General features: G+C 39.9%; 1 protein-coding gene across 1 annotated transcript in view; it reads right to left on the bottom strand.

Moving 5' to 3' along the window:
- LOC104276380 (AT-rich interactive domain-containing protein 1B-like) overlaps positions 1 to 23,161 on the bottom strand; it is a 75,433-nt gene that overhangs the window by 3,006 nt on the left and 49,266 nt on the right. Inside the window, exons 3-4 of the mRNA XM_009872672.1 lie at positions 20,248 to 20,394; positions 451 to 561 (exon numbers count right to left, since the gene is read on the bottom strand). Coding sequence (XP_009870974.1) covers positions 451 to 561; positions 20,248 to 20,394 — 258 coding nt within the window. The remainder of the gene's footprint in view (positions 1 to 450; positions 562 to 20,247; positions 20,395 to 23,161) is intronic.

Below are 23,161 nucleotides of genomic sequence, written 5' to 3'. Positions count from 1 at the left end.
ATTCCTGCTTCTACACTTCTGTAGTAATAGACAGCAGCAGAATTAACATGTCAAACTCATTGCTAATGCTCAGAGTTTGGAGCAAATAACTCTTGGCAGCAGTATTCTAAACCAGAACCTACTGAAATCCTTTGAAAAGGGCACCTCTTCCTCACCAGATTGTTTTGTGCAAGTATGGAATTCCTAAAGCTGAAAAGTCAATCCATTTCCTCTATGCAAATACACAGGTGCACAAGCACAAAACATGCATGTGCATAAACAGTGCTATTTTGAACTGAACAAGCCTAAGCAAAGTCCACTCATATACAAGCTGTCCTCACCATGTTTTTAAAAACAGTTTGTGATCAACCTCATTTGATATTTCTTTCAATACTTCTCATCCTCGATGCAAAGAAATGCTACGTGAAATGCCTTCATTTTAAAATACTGAAACAAACATTAGTTTCTTACTGGTAAGCTCGATGGTCTTTCTTGCTGGATTAGATTCAAGTCTTCATGGTTAGGCTTTCCTGGGGCCATAGGGGGTTGAGATCTGGTTCCATAGCCTTCCTGAGACATGTCCTGCAACAACAGTTGTAACAGAATTATTAGCCTGACTCAGTAATTACAATTAAATCTGCATCACACAAGGGTGAAAATACAACCGCTGAATGGTTAAACCTTCTTGATGGAAGTATCAAGCCCGTGCACAGGTACCACTATGACCTGTACTATCCATAAAGAAATTCAGGGAGCAGAGTAAGCAGCACGGAATCACACTGCTGGAATGTGAGGAAACACACAAAACCAAATCTGCTACATAAATTACTCCCTTTTACTGTAAGGGAGTAGCAAGCACAAAGTGGTCAAAACATTCCCCCTACTCTGAGATATATTCTCAAGCGTTTTGATGAAGTACTATTCAGGTCGAAGCCGGACTTGAAAATAAAATTGTAATTGCACCATGTAATCAGACTTCTGTAACAACCCTGGATTTACCATCACTACTACTCTCACAACTTTCAAACGCTGGCTGTCAGGTCATAGCATGCAACATCGTCATATCTGCTGGAGGCATGTTGTAACTGATGGGTTAGAAGGAAAGTGCATTTGATCAAGAGTAGCTCCCGAAGCCTGTACTGGCAACCTGGGGATTTTCCTCCCCATACAAAACCAAGCAGTCATAGGTAACAGCCTGACACAACACCCACCACACAGGAGTGGGGGGAGCAATGGAACAACCTCCCTCACGCCATCCCCCACCCCACGGCACAAGCTTACTTCACACACAGAGATACTTGCCCATTGCAAAACCTTAGATTCAGGCTTCATTTCAGCTACTATAGCTGCTTCTACACTAAATTCTTCAAGGAAAACAACAGAAAGTGCAATACAGACTTTTCAGCATGTGTAACTGGCAGGGAAAGTTGAAGAACCAGTTTCCAACTGCTAGAAAAGATACCTCACCGTAAAGGTTTTTCTTTGTTGTTTTCAAGTGGTTTGATTCTCCTCTCCCCAGTCCTGAGGAGAGTTTACCACCAGTTCAATTCGCTTCAGCTACCCTCACCCCTTCAGTTTTGACAGGTACCTGAAAGCACACCAGCGCTCCTGGGGCAAAGGGGCAGAGGAAGTCGTCCTCTGCCCCAGCCCATCACAGCTTGAGCATCCACTTGCTGCTGCTTTGAGTGTCCCTACCAAAAGATACGGCTCATGCATAGACTCCGTGATGCAGCTGGCTGGCAGAGCAGGAAAGCTTTCCATCTCTGGTTTAAGTCCAGCTCCTGGCAGAGGGAAATTAGTTAACAACTCCACCAAACAGTATGGAGAACACATTCAGTCCCTTCCATCACTTTGGGCTCTCCCATATTATTTTAAGGGATGCAGAAAGTTCAGTGGGGCTAATAAAACAAACCCTAGCATACTTGATACGATGTAAACCCAGCAATAAACGATCCTACCCCTAAGCCTGTGCCAAGTAAAATCAAGAAACACTTAAAAGGCCAGCACTTCAATGTGGTTACCAGCAGAGGGTAACAATTAGGCTTAAGGGTGACAAAGGCTGATGGCTGAATGATTATTATCCCCTGTGACCCCCCGTGCTCCCCCCCGCCCAGATTTCCACTTGTCACACAGCTCTCCTGCTGCGAACACCAGCAGGTTCCTGTGGATTAACAGCGAGGTTTAAAATCAACAAATGGCACAGGGCCTCCATTCAGCAGCCTTCACCCCAGTACAAAGGAGCAGAAAGGTGCAGGACAGCTTCACAATAGGCAAACAAATGAGCAAACCTCTGCTTTCCTTTTTATTTAAAAACACGCGCGCACACACACACACACACACACACACACACACACACACAGAGTCACGCACATGCACGCTAGGGTTTGACACTGTGGAGGATTCTGTAATAAACCTGGCAGCCCTAGATTGCAACTTCCAATCCAGTGTTCGACTCTCTTCTTCCTAATTCTTAAAAAAAATAGACCAAATAAGAACCACTTGTTAAAATAACAACAATGAAATAAACACCCAGAAATACGAAGAGTGGTGAAAAAGAATAAATGGAATATTCAACTTAGGGAATGTCAATTTAGAGACACAATTGTTCCTTTTTCCAAACAGACACTACAGGATTTTGCTGGGAAGTAAAACGTGGTTTATATTTTGAAAAATCAAGGGGCATTCATTCCTTACAAAGTACCAAGCGTGTTTTTACCCACGTGTTTGCAAAATGTTAACCTCGCTTCCTACTGAAATTTCCAGGGGGACTGGAGCAGAAGGAAGAGACAGCATGTTTTCTCTTGAGAAATACTACATGTTGAATGGAATTTACTTTTACCTGGGTATTTAAAGACTATCTATGAAATATCTTTCCATACACTTGAGAGCACATTTAAAAACCTCAGACACGACACCTTTCATCTTATTAAATGCACCGTTTTCACAGTGCTTTCTTTTCTGACTGTGCAAAAATGAAATCCATTTGCTCAATGAGATTTGGAAACAAAAACTGCAGACATCCATGTTTGTTATGATACTGATACCTGTGTGCTCCAAATGGGACTGAGCTCACATACTCTTTCTTATGTTCTCTGTAAATCCATTTAGATACTTAGATCACTGGAAACTTGGAAGGCAGCTCTTGAGAAGTAAAGAATCAGTTTGCTCTCATTAAATTACAGGCATGGGAATCTCCCAGATGAAATATGCATGGGGCTGTGTGTGTAATTTTATGTGTTTATACATATGCATTGTCCAATAAAAACAGTCCATTTATATACTAAACATAATGATGATTAAATAATAGCATATTTCACTAAGAGGTTGGCTTCATAACCAAAATGTGTGTGTGCTTAATATCATTTTCCCTAAAAAACAGAGAGAAAATCCTTGCTGCCTTTCTTCAGCTCTGCATTAGGAAATGTTGTTAACATACAGCACATTAAAGAACAGATACAACAGATTTTAAAAGATAAATAAGAAATAAGGACAGAAGTATTAGGGTAAATTGTCACTGAAGAAACATGTGGAGCTAACAATTCTCACGTTCAGTTTTGAAAGGTCATTTTTCTCTCTAGCAGCTAGGAATGGATTTATCAGGGATTGAACAGAGGGAACATAAGGGGAAGAGGAACATGTTACCATGTGTTGTGCTACAGTAATGGCTGAGGAGTCCTCCACTGATACTGGGGCTCCATTTTCTCCTAGGATCTCTGATATTTTTTCTTTTGAGTCCCAGTATTTCATTCATCAATGACATCAGCTTCCAAAGCAAAGCTCATGATTTTTTTATGAATCACAGAAAATCCCTCCTCCCATAGAAGACGAGCATGTGTGTAAGAGAGAAATCCAGGCTTTTATAAACAGAAGGCTACAAGTTTCCACTCAGAACTTCCCAACCTGGCACAAACCCAATCATATCATAGCTGTTAAAGCACAAACTGTCAACAAAGTTGTAAAATAACTAAAAGCAGGGTTTCCCCCATCAGATTTTAGAAAAGACACAGGGGCAAATACTCAACAAACCATAAACACACACTCAGAATAGCTGAAGTTTAGACTTTTTAGACTTTTCAAAAAACATCTGTACTGTCAAACAGGTAGACAAAAAAAAAAAAGGGACTATGCCTACATATACACAGCCTACAACTTGTGTATTGCACAATTTGTTCAGAAAACAATCCATAATAATTATTATATTTGGGTAATAATAATCAATTGCTTATCATTCACAGAGCCAGGAATAGTTATTTTCCTCCTGTTTATGTACAATTTTAGCTTGCTCTGCAAATTGTGGTATATGGAGCTCAAGATTTGTGCAGTCCGAAGAATACAGGAGGAAACAGAGGATTTTCTTCCTGCTTATTCTCTGTTACTGTATTGATCTTACAAACTTTTAAAGTCTCTAATTCTGGTGTGGGATTAAACAGATGTTTAAAGCAACCAGGTCAGCCTGCAAGGAAATCAAAGGCCCCTTGTTCCTGCCCGACACAACTCTTCCAGTTGGATGTATCCCCCCCTCCCCTTAGCTTGTGTCAGGGGGCCTTCATCAGGTCTACATATTAAATGGTGCAACTTAAACTTGCCAGAAAAGTAACCCCTCCTCCCCAATTTCATAATGGATTACTAAGCAGAGCTGGCCTTGGCAAGAGTTGGGTGAGCAATTAGAGGAAGGAATCTTCCTTCCTTTGGTGGCCACCAGCCCAGCTCCACGAGGCACCAACCCGCAGCCCCAGTCAACTGCACTGCGACCACTTTGGAGCCAGGCACAGAGAGACAAGCTTCTCCCTGTGGATGTGCGTGCTAATCAGCACCACACTTTCAGTCTCTAGCTGGATCTAGTTTAAAACATCCAAGGCTGTCCACTCTCAAATGTTCTCTGCAAACCTGAATGAATGCAGTGCTGAAAAGGGTTGAAATCACATAGATGAAACGCACATTTGTTCTAAATTCTGCCAAAGAAGGTAAGATCTAATTATTAAATAGTTTAAATTATTTTTAATGGAAAATAAAAGCATAGTAAAAACATTAATGTTTGGGGGAAACCACATTTAAGTAAGGGCTGGGTGAGAAATCATTTAGGCTTCATCCACTCCTACTGCAGCAAATTTCAGAGGGATAACATGACCACCCAGGAAGATAAGTACGATGATGGTTAAATAGAAGGAAAATAATTTATGGAAAATAATATACTAGACTTCAATTTGAAAAACTCATTAAAAACCCATGTTCCTGATTCAGTTGGTTGATCTTTAAAAGACTTCAAGTACGAGAGCAGTGAATTCTAGAGCAATGCGAACAGCAAAACAGGAAGCAAATGTGATTTCTCCACTCCCCGCCCTGGACCACTTCAGAATGGAAGTCAGGACCCAGTGCAGCAGCCAAGAGGAGTGCACAGCCCTACCTACAATATAAGATTATTTTGCTCACTCTGAAGGGGATACTATGGAACAGAAAGGAGGCAAGTGATGTCTTAAGGACTATAGAAGGACATTCCTTGTTATCACTTAAACAAGTATCTGTTCGTTCTGTGTAGATAAATACATATCAATTGTGTAGACAAATACATATCAACACATTTCCCCTCTTACCACCTTCTGCAGTAAAAAGCTACAATAAAAATTAAAAAAAAATTACATATGGGAATGGTGACATATCCCTATGCAGCCAATTTCTAGCCCAACCCTAGTACCTAACATGTCACCTCTCAAGTTGTATGCAGTCTGGCAGCACAAAACTGACAAGAAAAGGACAACCAATCTGTTAGAGGAATACTGTAGGTAAGGCTGCATTCAGAAAAAAATGTTATGCCCAGAGGCACAGGCAACACTGAGTCTCATGCAAACAACCAATAGAGTGCAGCCCTGCAGGGAATAATCCACTAAGGACAAAAGAACGGAGAGGTTTGGTTGAATCCTGGGCAGATGGTCTGCAGAGGTCCTGGAGGATGTAGATGGATTCCTACAGAAGATCCTGAGTCAGGAAGAAATGTGTATATAGAGATATGTGTGTCTTGAATTTCATGAATCTGAAAATGGAAAAAAAACCCACCAAAAAACAGTAAAGCCTTGAAGAAAAGGAAATTGTTATCTTACAGCTGGAGAGCATCGTGCACAAACCAGCAAGCAAGTCTCCTACAGAGGGAACATGTGATTGCAGGAAAAAAACCCCTGTTTTGTAGGTCCCAGCACCTATTACGCCAACAAAAAAGAAGACTGTGCTAACCACCAGAGGTAGATTACCAGTGCAGCACAGTCTGGTAATCCTCTTAAACACGCTAGTCTGTGTTTACATGACTATGTGAATAAACCCAGCTCATAACCAGAATATGTAAATCATTTTAAGCCAAGCCCCTACCACCACCACAGAAACCTGAATGGAGACAAGCAGAGCAGCTGTCCTCAAGTATAGCAAGCAACAGACCAGCATCTACCTCAATACATCAGTGCTGTTTGTTGAATGTCTTCAGTGCAGCTGTCAAAAGCAGCAACTGCTCTTCTTTCAGGTGGTTATCATTTCCCCATAATGAAGCCACAGCAGGATTGTGCTCTCAGAAACAAACGATGACACTTTGCCTTACCAACTTAATTTTGGTCTTCATCTTCATTACAAGTACTCGAGTTGAGAGATACAGAGAAATGCTGGGGCAAAATAGCCCCTTCCTTTTCCAAAAGGAGGTAATTCATCCAGAAATCATACCTAACTCCTCAGAGAAAAGTCCTACCATGTACCTAGAAAAATATAGAAAACCTTCCAGTCTGGACGCCTCACATGTAGACCAGTCATTGTCAGTACGACATCTCATGTTGTTCTTCAGTGCTAATAATACATTCCCTTCCAAGATTATCTGCAGTTTAATTCTAAAACTGTTTCCTAGATCTCTTTTTTTAAGCTAATTTAGAAAAAAAAAATCTACAATGGGAATACCATTTTCTCCCTTTAGAATCCCAGTTATCACAGAACGATATCTAAGCTAAGTCTTAAGATGCTGGAGGGGGAAAGAAAAAACCCACCTTTGTGTAGCAGGCAGCAGTTGATGCAAAAAAACGTAACTTAAGTAAGCAAATATATTATTAAGGCTCAGACCATCAAAACTCTCAGAAGTTATTAGAAACTCAGATTACGAAACCATAGGAAGTTTTCCCTTGCAGAGTACACTGGAAACACTTTAAATGTGGATAGGGTCAAAAAAACCCACCCCACATCTCACAGGAAGGACCTTGTTTGCTTGGGCAGTATAGTTTCTTGTCACTTACCAAGCAACCTGAGCCAACTAACAAGAGGGAAGGGTCTCTCTTCCTAAATGCTCTAGTCCACTTTCACATGCGTCTTGCCTACATCGCCTCCAGAAGCCACGTCAAGCAAGTGATGCAGGAAGAGATCCAAGATGAAATCACTCTCAGAAACCCTTATCTTGCTATTCTCTTTCCACCACCACTGCATTCCATGGATCACAGAGCATATCAATAGCGGATTTAATCAGAAACAAGACATTTCTTCTAGTTTTCTTCTCTCATACTTGTAACACACCACATGAAAAAAAAAGGCAAATTTGATGTTTGTATTAAAATTTGAGTGTTGTACATTGCACAGCCTGATAAACAGCTGTTAGTTCTTCATTTATACACAAAAGGTAGTTTCTTTGTTCTACAGATGTAAAGTTCCAGTGTGAATGAAGAGATAAGAGAGAACCTGAAGAGGTAAATCTGAGACATATAACTTGGAACTAAGGTGTAAATCAAGCATTTTACTTCCATGAATTTTCCCATGTTTAAGAGCTTTTTGGTCTTTTCCTAAAAAAAACTACATGGCTGGGCAATGCAGCCACGCTTTCGTTTTCTACACCCACTTCTTCCTCTCCCTGCCCATCCTTTCACTGACAAAGCTATATTTGGGGGGGGGGGGAAGCCATTGCAGCTTTTACATGTCCTATTCTTTAGAGTCATTTGGGACAAACTCACATGTTAATGTGATGATGACTTACATATTTCGTGCCATCCAGCATCCTGCCCTGCCACACTAGTCCTTCCTAAAACTCTGGGAGGAAGGCGTCTTCTTCAGCAAACCCGAGAGGTAAAACTGGGCCAAGAAACAGCTCCGCATCCCGAAGAAAGAGCTAAACCCAACAAAACACAGGAGAGGGGCAGGATTTAAAACCGGCTATTTCTTTCACTTGGCCATCGCAGAAGCGGGGAGCTGGGGGTGTCTCCCTGCCCCAGAGGCCAGCAGCCCCAGACTGCAGGCTGCCGCCCAGCAAGCTCTCCGGAGCATACAGCTCGCTGGCAGAAATGAGGTCAGAGCACTGCCCGCAGCTTACAGCAGAGCTGAAAGCCTGAAGCCAGCTTACGGAATAAAGCAAAAAGCTGCACTGAGAGCAGCTGCTACCTCTAGGCTAATCGAGCTAGGTACCCAAGGATGAGACTTCCTCACTGGAGACCAGTGAAACATTTCTTCAGTGTTTTCTTAGGGGCACGTCTGTAACAGCACTTGGAGGCAAAAGCCTGGACTTCATCCAAAAAACCTGCAAATTTGTGAAGAAGTGTTGCAAGCAACACCCAAAACATCACTGAGGTCACATAAAAAAACCCCCAGGCCATTGAGGTTTGTTTTGTGGGTTTGTTTCCTAGCCCCCTCAAATACAAAGTTACTTTATGTTACAGGCAACATTTATACCACAGTCCATGACACCTGTTGATCTGTTCCCTAATACTCCACCATGGAGGTCTCTTAAAAGAAATTACTGATATGAGGTTTTCCTACTATTTTATCAACAGCAGAACCACAGGAGAAGGAATCAAAGCTGAGATGCAAATAAGTTTATCAGAATTCTGGTAAAGAAGGTTTTCTCAGCTCATCTCTACCATTTTGGTTAACTTAATGTTTCAGGATATGAGAGGGTTTGTGTGTTATATTTGGGGCTACTGGAGGTAGAGAATTGGCTGCATTACCATCCTCTCTCTGCAGTCTGTGAAGACAGAAAGTATTTGTGCAACAACTTTTAAATCCAGCCACCACGTGGAAAAATATCTTAGTCCAAAGAGTGAAAAGAGAACAACAATTTCCCATCAGCAGAAGCAGTTCAATGGACTGCACAATGCAACCATTTAAACCAACACCAGCAAACAATTTCTCAAATCTTTGAGGTAGATAAGTCTTTGCCACCATTGCCACAAGCACAATTTTTTCAAGAGCAAGTAATCCCAACTGGGCTGGTGTTGGGAGTGACAGGAGGAAGGTGCAGAACAAGTGAAAAAAGTGACAAATACTTAAGACTCTCAGACCAGACCACTGACTGTTCTGTAATACAGCAGTGAAAAAAAAACAGTGACTTTCATTAAAAGTTGGTAAAGGATTGCTAGGTAATGAAGCAACAATAAACCTTTCTCTTTTTTTTGAGGGTGAAGGAGCACAATTTGTATGAATTCTTCTGGCAGACACCCCAAAATCAAACACATATAACTAGTTATTTAATTTTCTATCTAAAAACACACATGTGGAAGATACTTCGCAATCAGGGAGAAGCACAAAGACTTGAAGATAGAGGCTCTTGCAGAGTTTGATTTATTGAGGAACGGCTCACCAAGGCCAACAGTTGTTCTCCCACGACAAAAACACCAAGCAGTTTTGTCAACATGTAAAGGTAAACTTTTTTTTTTTAAAAGTGGTATCTTATTTACTTGGATTCACTATTTTATTCTTTGTTGTCCAGATCTGATTGCAACAACTAAAACACCCTATAATATTTCAGCTGCATGCTCCAAAAATCTATCCTAAATCCTACTATAGCAGAGGAGAAATGCAGTAAAAGGGAAATACAGGAAAGGATAATGAATACATATAAAATATGTGCTGACCTATATTCAGATAATCCATTGTCTCAACAACAAAATCCTATTCAAAATATAGAAAATAAAACTTAATATATGTACACTGAGAATCTTCAATTATTAAAGAAAATATGGGCAGCCAAAAAAAACACAGTGGTAAATTTTATGCCAGGAAATATTAACAAACTTATTTTCCCTACCTCTGAGGAAAATAATGTGTGCTAATTTAAAGGCCCTAAGAGAATACTGCTGCACTGCAACTGGCCATGAGGTATAATTTACAAGACCACTGAAATTTGGACTACATACTGTTCATACAGAACTTTAAAAAAGTTTCACCCAGATTTATTAGTGCTTTACAGACTTTATAACTTTATCCCTTAATTCATAGCACTATGCTACTTGCACTTCAATTTTTTTCTCAAAACAGCATTTGTGCATTTATATTCTAAAATGTTTGTGTAGATAACTTTGTCTATGAACAGCTATCAGATTAATGAATCATAAAGTAAATGACTATTACATGATCAGGTACCTTTAGATAAACTCACTGTTCTGTTTAACTTGCTGCTAAATTTCAAACTTACGGATAAAATTATTTCTGGGATATTAATTTTGCCCTCAGAATAACAGTAAAAGAAAATTATCGATGAGTAATAAGATGAGTGGTAAGGGGAGCAACAATAGCTATGATCCCTAATCTCCTGAAACAAAACAGTTCTTATCAGCCTGCATTCCACTAGTTTTGCTATCAAGTTAATTAATAGACTCCTATGCTAATACCTAAATGCCAAGCAATTAATGGCACTGAACTATAAATGGCTTTGTCTTTGCTCTTTTAGAGTTATTTTATAAAGCAAATGCAATTCTATCACTTCACTGATTTATTGCAGGCTTTGTAAGGTTAATATTCCCAAGCAATCACAAAATAAAGAACTACTTTAATTAACCTTCTGTGATTTAAATACTGAGAGAAATCAGAATTTAGAAACTTTAAATAATACCACCACCATAATGACAACAGTAATAATACCTTGTGGATCAAAGCCAAACCACTGATTTGGGAACTTTTAAAAATACATTTGAACATGTGTATCTTACTGTATTTCTAAACTCTTTAAAAAGACTTTTCCTGAAGCGTAACATACTAAATCCATAATAGATTTTACATAGGTTTTGTAGCTGAGATTAAAAATGTTTCCTTTCAGGATTATTTATTTATAAATACTAAAGTTTTTATTAAAAAAAAAAAAGATTCTGCATTCCTACCCTTTCTGCTAGAATGCAGAGATTTTTGTTATAGACATGGGACATTGCCCACTGAATCTACAAACTGACTGCCTATAAGCAAATGACCACGTAAAAATAAAGAAGCAAAATAGGACTTCCCTTTTCACTCGGACTCAATTTTCTCTCTTTCCAGTTTAGCTGAAAGGAGGCTCTTAACGCCAGAGTTTCTTTATAATATTGTATTCTGATTTCAAAAACTCATCAGGACTCGGGCCTTTCGGCACTGCTCATCTTACAAGCCTGGGAGCTGCGACATGTCTGCTAGGCTTAGAACGACACAGAAACATGGGAATAAAAATTAAAAACCAGCAGGGTACAGGTGGTCACGAACATTCCTGCCAAACAGGTTTGCAGTGTGCTCTGACCCATCTCCTCTGACTATCCTGCCCAGATATCATCAAACCCCCATGAGCAGCAGATGCCTGAAGAGGTGCACTTGCTCCTTTCTCAGGAGGAGAAAGCTGACCTTCAAAATTCCTCCTTCAAACTGCAAACAGAAAAGCCTACTTTCAGCAAAACACCATTAACAGGTGAACACAACAAAAGAACACACATACAGACTGGGAAAACGTTCCACTAGAATAAGGGAACGTTAAATTGAAGGTGCCATACAACTGTCAAGGCAAACAAATGCTTTCATTGACAGCCCTGTGGAAGATTATAAAACAGAAGCATAAACAAGCTTGCTACACTGTAAAGATAAACAGTAGCACCACTTTGCAAGATACAACACTTCTCCTTTCCCAGTATCCTTTTCCCAGCATCACTTAACAAATCCAAGTGACTACCAAGACAGATACCTGTAAGGGCTAATTGTACACGCTAACTTTAAAGGCTTCAGACCTAACAGACTTAAGTTGAATTTTACTTGGTTAAATTGAACACAATGTCTGCAAATGCTTGCTTTAAAACAGCATGGCCAAGGAAGTCTTCTCAAAATCTGAATGCATTTTTGGGGGTTTGGTCAACATGCCTTCAGCAAAAATAAGCCTGCGCTGCTGTGAGTGCTGCTCTGTGCTATGCCCTCAATTTTGTGTTTGTGCTCAGGTGTGAATTTACAGACAATTATTCTTGCTTTTTCTGCCTGACTCTCTATTCCTGCTAGCTACTTGGCTCTGGAAGATCATTCTCCGAGTCTGACAACCTAGCACCTATTATAATCTTATAAATACAGATATAAATCACTGAGGGGAAAAGAGAAAGGTTTGACACATTTCCTGGAATGATACAAGCAATGCTGAGCAAACAGAGCATTCCCCAAATGGACAATAATCAGCTATTCCCACTATTGGGGAGAAAAAACATACCACAACAGGAGTCACGGTTTCACTGATCTCCTAAGCTGAGTAAGTAACCTCTGCCACACAGATAAATAGCTACATGGTTAACACCTATTTGCTATTTTACCAGCATCATGATTATAGAATAAAACTTTTTAAAAGCAGAAATCTGTCAAAGACTTCAATCAGTTAAACGTTCATTGAATCCACGCAGGTTTGAATCTCATTTGCCCTCCCTGAAAACATCATGTGCTTAAGAAATTCTCAAAAAAGAATCAATTTATTTTATGCACAGGATCAGTACGGTTCTTAAATATTTCAACAGTTTATTTGTTTAGACACTTCAGTGTTCAGCAAGGCAAGGTGATAACTACCCTTTGGTGGTGCTGGTCATGGGTGGCTTGTCCAGAAGCCAGGATTTAATTCCTGTTGTGTGAGTTCAGAAGTCAGTTGCTGGAAGTCTGTTTCCCCCTTTCCTCATCCCGCCAAGTCCAGTTAAGCTTTATTACAGATGCAAAAAGTCAAGGTTGCACTCTGCCTTTTAGTACCTCTCTGATGTCTCTGAAGGAGGCTGGCAACAAAGGGTTCAGTGTACAAAAACAGACACCTCGATAAAAAAATTATACTATTGCTTTTCCTTGTCTCTAATTTCAGGCTGCACAGAAAGGAGGCTGGAAAAGCAGAGAGAAACATTTATGTCTGTAAGACAATTGTCACCAAGGTGCTTTTTTTTTTAGGCAAGTGTCTGGCCACTACATACGAGCAGCCTTGGTTTCTAAAAGCCAACCAACAAGTGTCCCTCAGAGGCAAAAGCTCTCAGTGATATGAATTTGGGGTCAAAATGCTTAAGGGAAGCACTTCTCCCTTGTAACTCTTCACCCTGGAAAGAAAGTAATTGCTTCTAAGCTAAAACCAAGCCCAGTATTTCAAGACATCATGAACATACACCGGGCACTGGCTACCTCTGTCACAGAGACTATGGAAGCTACAAAGGATTTACGGTACACAACAAGTAGTGGTGTCAGCCATTGCTGACAATCTCCTCTGAACATTAAATTTGATTATGAGTTCTCGTATAACTGTAATAGCCAACTTCCACATAGAATGCTTTTCTATATGCCTGGCAGCAAACATTAGATTAACATGCAAGCTTGTCTTTCCTACATTTCCTGTCATTCATAACACAACAAATATTAAGTGCAACTACTCATCTAGTGGTAGATGATTACAGACACAAAACCTAAAAGGACAGAAGGACAAATGATTCTTATTACAACTTTAAGCCCTGGGCATTTACATGTTACTTCCTAAAGAAGTTTAAATTACATTCTGCAGGATTTGAGACTGAACTACAGTACAGTTGACTTACTTCTGTGCCAGTTTCTAGCAACTTAAGAGTGAAGATTTTATTATAAAGAATAATTGTGCTGAGGTATAAAACCTAAATTTGGACACACTGAAGACTGTCTGTATTACTAATGAATTTGGTATTTGCATGTAACACAACATGTAACCTACAACAACAGTATTTTTGTACAGAGTTACACCCCAAAACAGCTTGATGATGTTAATTAACATGCTGCTTATAACACTGTTAAAAAAACTTTAGCAGCTCACATCAAAATTAAAAACAAGACTTCATCTTCAATGAACCAAAATCACTTTAATAATTTGATGCATTTTGCCACAATACAATTTGTTCTGTTTTCATGACAGTCGTACAGCTTGGACATGAAAACAGATTAATTAGTTTCACATTTTGTTCACATTTTCAAAGACTGTTTCAAATCAGACAATGTTTTATCTGTCCTACCTTGCACTGACTCAACACCAGAAACAGATGTCTGTGCAAGAACATTCCCATCATCATCTCAGGCTTACGACTGAGACTAGTTAAAGCCGTTGTCACCAGTTCAGGAACAAACCTGAAACGTATTGCCCGCACTGATCCCAGTCGGGGGAAATGGAGAGAAAGCTGCAGCCCCTCGCAGAAGCAGGGGTGGTCCCCAGCCCTCTGCCCAGAAAGACCCACCGGTGCGTCACCAAAGATGCCCCTCCACCTCGTCACGCACGCCACCTTCCTGCTCTGGGTGCCCTTTTAGCTGAGACTACTACAATGACTAAACCAAATTCTTACGGGCTTGAACTGCATTCCTTCCCCTGGCCCACTCTCAGACAAAAAAAAAACAAACAATCCACAAACCACTAGCTGCTCTACTGTTTATTCGACCTATGATAATTCATGTTGAAAAAAAAATTTCATCGACATGAGTAGGTTTTATCAGTAGGATAAATATTATACTAGAGGGGGGAAAACAAGGTTTGGGACAGCTTTTAGAACATTTAAATAAAACCCAACAGTGAAGGTAGTCTTGCTTGTTCTCTTGTTTAGAAAACATTCTCTCCTTTTAAACAAAAACAGGCTACACACCGAGCATGGCTATTTCTTTAAAGCATTTAAAAAATATAAAAATCATCGTAACCACAAGGGAACAATGTAAAAACACACACACAGTGCCTCTTCATGCACACTGTTAACCAGAAGGACCAATGCCCTAACAAACTACATGCACATGCTTCACCACCTCAAGGACCTGCCACACTTCTTTTCCCCTCCTTTTAATCTCATGCCTGCACATAAGAAAAGGGATCAGCATAATCCCACTCTATTCTGGAAACTCGCAAGCAGAAAGCTTCCAGAAGACGTAAAACAAAGGATGACTTCAGGATAAGAGTAGTAGGTGTAGAATAAAATCACTATTTTTGTTTAACTAAGAGTGAGACCATAATTGTTTTGCAGATCCATTTCATCTATCAAAAAGCGATATGGTCCCAACTCATAAAACAACACTGTAAACCTCAAAGGCACGATCCTAATCTCAATACATATGAACACATGCTACATAAAACAAGAAAATACATAAACATGGCTGTTTAAAAGCCAGTTGGAAAGCATAATAACCCAAAATATATATCATGCTATCTTAACAAAATAATGTTTAATGATGACAGTTTAAGTTTGCAATTACATGACATTCTTGAGCAAAATATCACTTCTACTTATGGCAAAAGATTTAAAACTGCAAAAACAACTGAAGCATTTATTCATTTATATGCCATTTCAAGACGAAAAATCGTGCCAAGGGCAACACTGTAGTAGCGTGGCACATCTTTCTTTCTCTCTTTTTTTTTTCCTTTTAAAGAGCAGTAAAAGTAAAAAGATGTGGGGTGTTGTTTTGTTGGATTTTTTTAAAAAGATAGTATCTACATCTACTGGTAATATCTAATGATCAATGAATCTGCTACTGCAATAATTTTGCTTAAAACAAAGCTCTTCCTTTAATGGTTTTCACACAGCAGGCTCCTGGTATGAAGAGGGGATGACTGATGCTAGCTTACAATATGGCTCTGTAATAAACTATGCCAGCATTACTATCAAATCACCACTTATGAAACTCCCTTTCTGCCCACCATGCAACCAATTTAACAAAAAATCTAAACAACTTAAGCTCTAACATTCAAATAAATCCCATTCTCCTCCTTTCCCTCTATATTTATTAGAAGAACGGAAAGTTATAAGTCACTGGAACAGTCCCAGAAATTATTTTATCTGATTACTTTTATTGACAAGATTGCAAGTGAGTCAAGGAAAAGGAGCAATGGCTTCACACTTTTACAATGCGTGAGAAATGAAGGCACAACACTAGGAGTTATACCTGACTACAGAAGCTCACCCACATTACGTCAAAAAGAGCAAAAATAAAACATTATCTATCTGAAATTCCACATCAGATTTCTCTCCATAATAGAATATCCAGTCCATCACACTATAGGATTTCATGTAAAAGGAAACCAGTAGCAAGAAGTCCATCATCCATGCAGAATAAACACTACTTTCTCCTTGATAATCTCCAGAACATGTAGACTGACATTAATCTACATGGGAAATAAAGAAAATACAGTAGGGAAAAGAAGGCAAATCACTGAGAAGCCCCCTTTCTCCAATCTGGCATCTCTCTTCTCCGTCCTGAAGTAAAACCAGATCAATCACACTCACATCACAAAGGCAGCAACCACAGGGACAGCTTATTCATCCTAAAACACAACACAAAACTTGTACATCTCACAGCTGCACCCCTGCTACAAAAAGCAAGTTCACCTTCCAGTCTATAAGGCACAGAACAGCCTGCAGGTTCTTTGGGGCAAAGACCATCTTTTTGTTTTGTATTTGGAGAACAATCAGAATAATGTCCTGATCCATGGATGGGGCTACCACGAACTACTTCAATATTTATTCAATATTTAGTATTATTCAATATTTACTTCAATATTAGAGTGATCTTCTCTTGCTTCTTGATCCAACCATGTTCAACACGAAAAACACTTGTAGTCTAAAGTTCCCCCATAATTCTGGCTAGCCAGCACGAGGCAAAAAAATCTTCAGAGGCCAGCTTCTCCTCTTGAGGCTGACATCCTGAAACAACTGACTTTATACATTCTTCGAAGCTGTGACTATTCAGAATTAGTACTATGCACCAATGCTGAGTGCAAAAAGCAACAAAATCAAAATAAAAAGACAAGAAAATGGTTATTGAAGAATATAGAAAACATTTACAAGTTGGAAAGAGAAAACTAAGGATGACAGGCAGAAAGGACAATGGATGGTATGACTGAGACTATCTCAGTTTTTTTTAATTGACAGGATTATATGAACAGGATGTACTGACATTTTTAAGAGTAGAAATAAGAATGATACACCCACTGGTACAACAGGTACTATATTACTTTGTGGTTGATTTTAAAACTATTCAGAATATGTAAAGCGAATATTAAATCACAGCAACACAGAATCACATAGGTTAGAAGAGACCTTCCAAGAGTGGTCATGTAGTCAAATCTCCAGTTCAAAGCAAGTCTAGCACGAACAGGGTGCTTGGGAGCCTTGGCTAGTTGAATTTTGAGCACCTCCAAGGATGGAGATGATCCCCAAGGATGGAGACCAGAATGGTCTCCACAGGCTCCTTCCAGAATTTGAAACCCCTCATGGTAACTGCATTGGTTTTTTTTATTTTCTCAGGTGGCAACTTTCCTTGTCCCAGTCTGTCCCCACTACCTCTTGACCTTCCAACACGCACCTCTGGGACAAGCTTAGCTCTGTTCTCTCCCACATCCTCCCTTGAGTAGCTGTAAACAGCAGCAGGATCTCCCTAGGGCTTTCTCTTTGCAAGGCGGCCCAATATATCAAATTCAGTGAACTCTGAACTCTTAAAGCTCCTAAAACTATACAAATGCCTACTCCTATTTCTCTTGCTAAAATTTTAATCAAGTAAAATCTAATTCTTAAATTTTCAAGACAGAAATCAATTTCATATAAGCAGAAACACGTCTGCTTAAGCAAGCAGCTTTTAAAATTCTTGTTGCAGCACAAATTTTAACATATACTCCCAACCTTCTTCTTACCCTAGTATTAATTTTTCTATTGTGTACACTGTTTGCCAATTGACTCTACTATGCATCAGCAGCAAAGAAAGAACACTGTTCCTGAAGTGTCAAGAGTATAGACTCCAACTTCTTGTGTTACGAATTTGTCTTCCAGATTAGCAGCTCCCAACAAATGGGAAGAACATGGTGGTGAGGCTTTAGAGAGAAACACAAGGAGATACGTTCACCTGATGACCCTTCTTGAGACAGGAGGAAGAGCAGCCATGGAACCAATCTGGAGATGGGGAAAAGAAAAGGAACAAGCCCCAAGGTGTTATGGACTACTTATTATTTATATTATATAATCCCATCTACACACAAATACCCCAGGAAAATCTTGTATAATTCAGAAGCTGGGGTAGAGTTCAAAATTTAAGACGCTGAACACTACTGAAGAACAGGATAACCAACCGGTCCTTCACAAACCATGAAGAAATTCAGGCATGATTCCCACACTAAGAATTGCCACTGCAAGGTTGTGTTGGTGAGGGCCTAATGAATCATCCGAATTTGCAAATTCAGGCAAAAATACCTACTGACCTTGAGATCTGTGTATCACCCTTAGAGTCTGGATTTAGACACTCCTTCAATATACCCCAAATCTTCAAAGAAGGTATTTGGCTACATGGATCCTGATTTCTTCTATTTGTGAATCTGTCCCTGCCTTTCTCTTCATCCCAATTCTCTGAAGTCCACAATATACTTTACTCTCATTTTGCCTTTATTCTCTTCTGTAACACCCTTCGCTTCACTGCACAAATTTTCACTTTACTGGCTATGACAGCAAACAACGTAATCAGAACATGTATGAACAGATAAACAAGTATCTTCTTATGTGTCCTGCATAGTTGGTATGTTTCGTATATTTTTTTAAACTCAAACACTGAATCATTCAACTGATAATATTTAAAACAAGATGAGGTGTCCAATGCAAAAAAAGCATTTCAATTTCACATACTGTGATACGTAGACTTTGGAGCAGCTGCACTGCTTCTGCCTCGTGGGTCATATTACTGGGACTGTAGCTGTTAAGATTTCACCAAGATGCTTATGAACAGTATTTTCAAATCATAGAGAAATCAAGCATTTAATGCCAAAGTAAAAAGGAAGAAAATTAAAGACACAACTGCCATCTTTAAAGTCGCAGTTACATATAATCCAAGAGATGGAAAGCGGTGACATTTACAAGAATATCATAGATACAATTAAGAATTCTATTTCATAAACCATCCAGCATTTTAATGAAAAAAGTTAATTCTCAATGGAATTTTAAAATGTAGATGAAGAAAAATTAACATGTAATTACACAGTGAAATTATCATAGCTTTATTTTAAAATCAAAGGAGGGGAGCCTCCTGTATCACTGCTACTTACAGCATCTCTTGTTAGTTTATTTTACACACTGTTTTTATTGCAAGCTAAGATTTCTACATTGCACCAGCATTCTCCCAAAATGTTAATCAACTATGCCTAACAGAATTCCCCAGTGATTTGCAGAAAGTGCTGATGCTTCCACTAATACCCAGTCTTGAGCAACTCGGTTTTGTTAGATTTCCCAGGATGGTGAGTATGCTTTAGTTTCATCCTTCCATTTCCAGATCACCTCTCTGTGATTAACAGAGCTGAGACTGCAGATAGAACTGAGCCTACACATTCAGCTGCATCAGCTATGCACATCCATTTTGTTCAGTGCCTAAAATCTGGGTGTTTCTCAAGCTCTGGGCAGCAGACCCAAACACTATCACTTCTGATCTCCATTAAAAACAGAATCACTTTAATTTTAATGTCTAATTTTAATGGCTAACACAGAAAGCACAATTCAAGAACAGCAATGGATTTCGAGTCAGGCAGTTTCACTAGCTGGACCTACAAACTGACAGCATACGAATTAGTAGCTGTAATATCAATTAGAAATATCTCTTAAGAAGCTCCCTTGAACTCAAAATGCCTTTAACTCATCTATCCTTGAATGACATAACACAAAAAACAAAGCAGCAGTGACCATGTAAGATGCAGGAGCTCTCAACAACGTCTGTCTTGCGTGAGGAAAACAAGATGAAACAAAAGCAAGGAAAACCTCTAGCGTCCACTGACATCTGATCAAGAAACTGTTACTCCTTTTTAAAAGCAAAATTAATAGTTGACTAGGGTATATGCACTGGCTTTATTCAAAAAAGCTGATAAAAAGCCTGAAAGTATGTGCAGATGTGTTTGTGGGTATAACCCGGAAGACTTTTCAGAAGGATGTTTTCGATTTCATGTTTACTTAATTTTACTTTTAACACTGTTCTCTCAAAAAGGTTTTGAGTGGGTTTTGTTCATTTCACACAACTCTTTTATGCTTCCAGCCTCAGGGCGACTGTCGATAGCAGAGGAGAGATGGTGCTTACCTGCTGAGCCTGGTACCGCTGCTGGGCCTGGGACAGGTACTGGGCCTGGGGTGGCAGATGCTGAGGCTGCGGCTGCTGGTTGTAGTAGGGCTGCTGGCCCTGCTGGCAGTAGCCACTTACACCTTGCTGACCGTACTGAGGCGGGATCTGTAGGGAGAGCCAAGCAAAGCGAAGGGTGAGTTGAGGAAGGAAGACATGAAATCAAGCTACGTCACATCTGTATGACAACCTGACCAGAAGAGACACCCTCCGCCATACACCAGCCCCAAGGGGCCTGCTCTTCTGCTCAGCAGATCATGCAAGCCCTTAGACCCTCTTGCGTGAGCAGGAGGAGTAAACCTGAGTGCTCTGTATAGTTTCTCTTTTCAGGAAGAGCTTCTAAGAAAAAGTCCATGCTTCTGAACATCACGATTCCACAATGCCCAGCCTTCAAATACAGACTAGTTATTTTAAATGTTTGCTCTCCCATGGGTACACAACTGAGGCAAATTGTCCGAGGAATCATTCTGATACGCTAACCCCAAAGTAGCATTGTGGAAAAAAGGCAAAACTCTAAAATAGAAATTGAAAGAGAAATGTGTTTCTTTTTTCTTAAGGGAAAAAAGTACTAATTTTTGTGCAATATTTTGCCCGTAACCCTCAGGTTTCTAGCATTTGCGTGTTTAAGCCTTATACAAAAAAACTTTGGGGTTTGTCAGGTTTTTCTTTATGCCAACTTCAATCTCTTTGTGTCTCCTCCCCTCTACTAAGATACATATTTAATAAAAAGTACGAATAAAAATCCCATCAGTATGACATAAAACAACCTGCTATACAGGTCCTACTAACAGACAAATTGGCACATGTACCATGCACTGAGACTTCACACCCCCCCTCCCCGAGAACTTAAGTCATAACCAAAAGCAAATCAATTACAATGTCAGATGAATTTTCTCCATCAGTTTAGTTTGTAAAGCCTTGTATCAATAGACACTGACATTTTCTTGGGATATTTGAAAGAGCACACTTGCAACAAGCTCCTGATAGTGCATCTATATTTCCCCACTTTTACGTGGGGAATACCCAAACACTGGTATTTAGCACCACTGCAGATGAGTGACGGATGTGACACAGGTGTACTCCCTCCTAGAAGGGACCTCCCTCTGGTCCTGCACACCCCTGCCCTAAGCAAACATCTCGGACACCTGAGCACATCAAAATGCTTTCATCTCTGAACTGTTCCCACGGAGTTTCTGATACACCAATAAATCTGTTTACTCAACATGTAAACACATACCTGTTCTACCTAAAGTTAGTTTACTACATTCTTTCAACAATACAGCAATATTTGCTAGATGATACTAATAATACAAAGTTAAACATCACAACTTGATCTGCTCCTCTTGCCTCTGCCAAAAGTTGGTCACCCTACTTTGTGCTAACTCCTAAGGTCAGCACTGTAACCCCACTCCCGCACTTGCTCTCTTTGCTTGCACTTCCATTTCCTTCACCATCATTTCACAAGCAGTTCCACATTTCTGTGACCAAGGCAACCCTTTTTGACAAAATCCCTCTCCCTGCTGATGCATAAATGAGGCAGTTATAATGCAAACTAAAAAGGGCGTGTTGGAATATTATCAGGCAGACAGACAGCTGGAGTCTGAGATCTGACAGAAGACCACATGGTGATTTGCCCATCAGCAGCAAAGGTCACAGAGCCTATACTGGTTCCTAGGAAACACTGAGGAGAAACCTACATTGCGGTCCATCTGGGTCCCAGTAACACGAGGAGGAAAAGGAAAGGTATCCTGATAGCAAAATATGGGAGAATTTGAATGCCCAGATGTCAGGATGGTGACAAAGCAAGAGATGAGATTCAACAGGAATCGGAGCATTTCTAGAATAAAGACACTTGTACAGGAGGGCTGGAGCTCATCTGAACAGAGACGCCAGGTTGCTAATACTTAAGGATCAAGAAAAAATTTTACACTGGAAAAAAGCAATTAGGAGAACACATGGTTCAAGAGCATGGGGCACTGCTATGACAAATGAAGACACAGAGATTCTGGGTCATCAAGTGCAGATGCCGAGAAGAATCAAAGAATGAAAAGGGACGCACAGATGAGGGCAGAGTAAACAGCGTGGCGAGACAAAAATCTAACAATACACTGCCCCTACGCCAAAGGGAGTAGAAGAAAAACCTGATTACTTGAACACCAAGTTTGAAACAAAAGTACGAGCAGTAGTTGTATTGGAAATCTGGTAGAAGGGAGACAATTACCGGGTCACTATTTTGCATTATGCAATGTATATTCCCCATATACAAATATATGGGGAAAACAGTTGATGATGAAGTAACATTACATGCTCCATGGAGTTTTATTTTGATTTCTAAACTCTATGTCACAAAGCAGCAGAGGTCTGGAGCTTGGTGGGATCAGGAAGAGTGAGTGCTGGGATCACCAGGCACAGCCCAACTACAACAAGGCTCACAGCAGCACAGTGAGAGAGTTCAGCAAAGGCACTGCACAAGATTGTATAGAGGGGAATTTCAACTCCTCTCATGCAGACTGAGCAAGTAGGCTACGAAGCAGAGACGGAAGTATCAGATAACTGCGAAAGGTGGTTTCATGGAGTTGCTGGTTAGAGAGGCTGCACGAGGAGCCACTGCCATTGGCTCAGACCCGAGCAGCAGGAATCATCTGTTTCTATGTCCTACAGCTGCAGAAACACTTCACATCAGTGACCATAACACAGTTAAATTGAGTATCCCTAGAGGAACAATGAAAACCAAGGAATCCACTTCTGCTGTGCTTAAATTCAAAAGGCGTAACTACATAGAAAGGAGAAAGAGTTTTAAAATGAAGCTCTAACAGCCAGCCACAAGAAGTAAAATCTGACCAGCAGCATCAAAGCTGTTTAAGAACAACAACAT

Source organism: Apaloderma vittatum, unplaced genomic scaffold, assembly GCF_000703405.1.
Source record: "Apaloderma vittatum isolate BGI_N311 unplaced genomic scaffold, ASM70340v1 scaffold20437, whole genome shotgun sequence".
Lineage (NCBI taxonomy): Eukaryota > Metazoa > Chordata > Aves > Trogoniformes > Trogonidae > Apaloderma > Apaloderma vittatum.
Note: the sequence above shows the minus strand (reverse complement) of the source record. Positions and strands in the feature narration are given on the sequence as shown.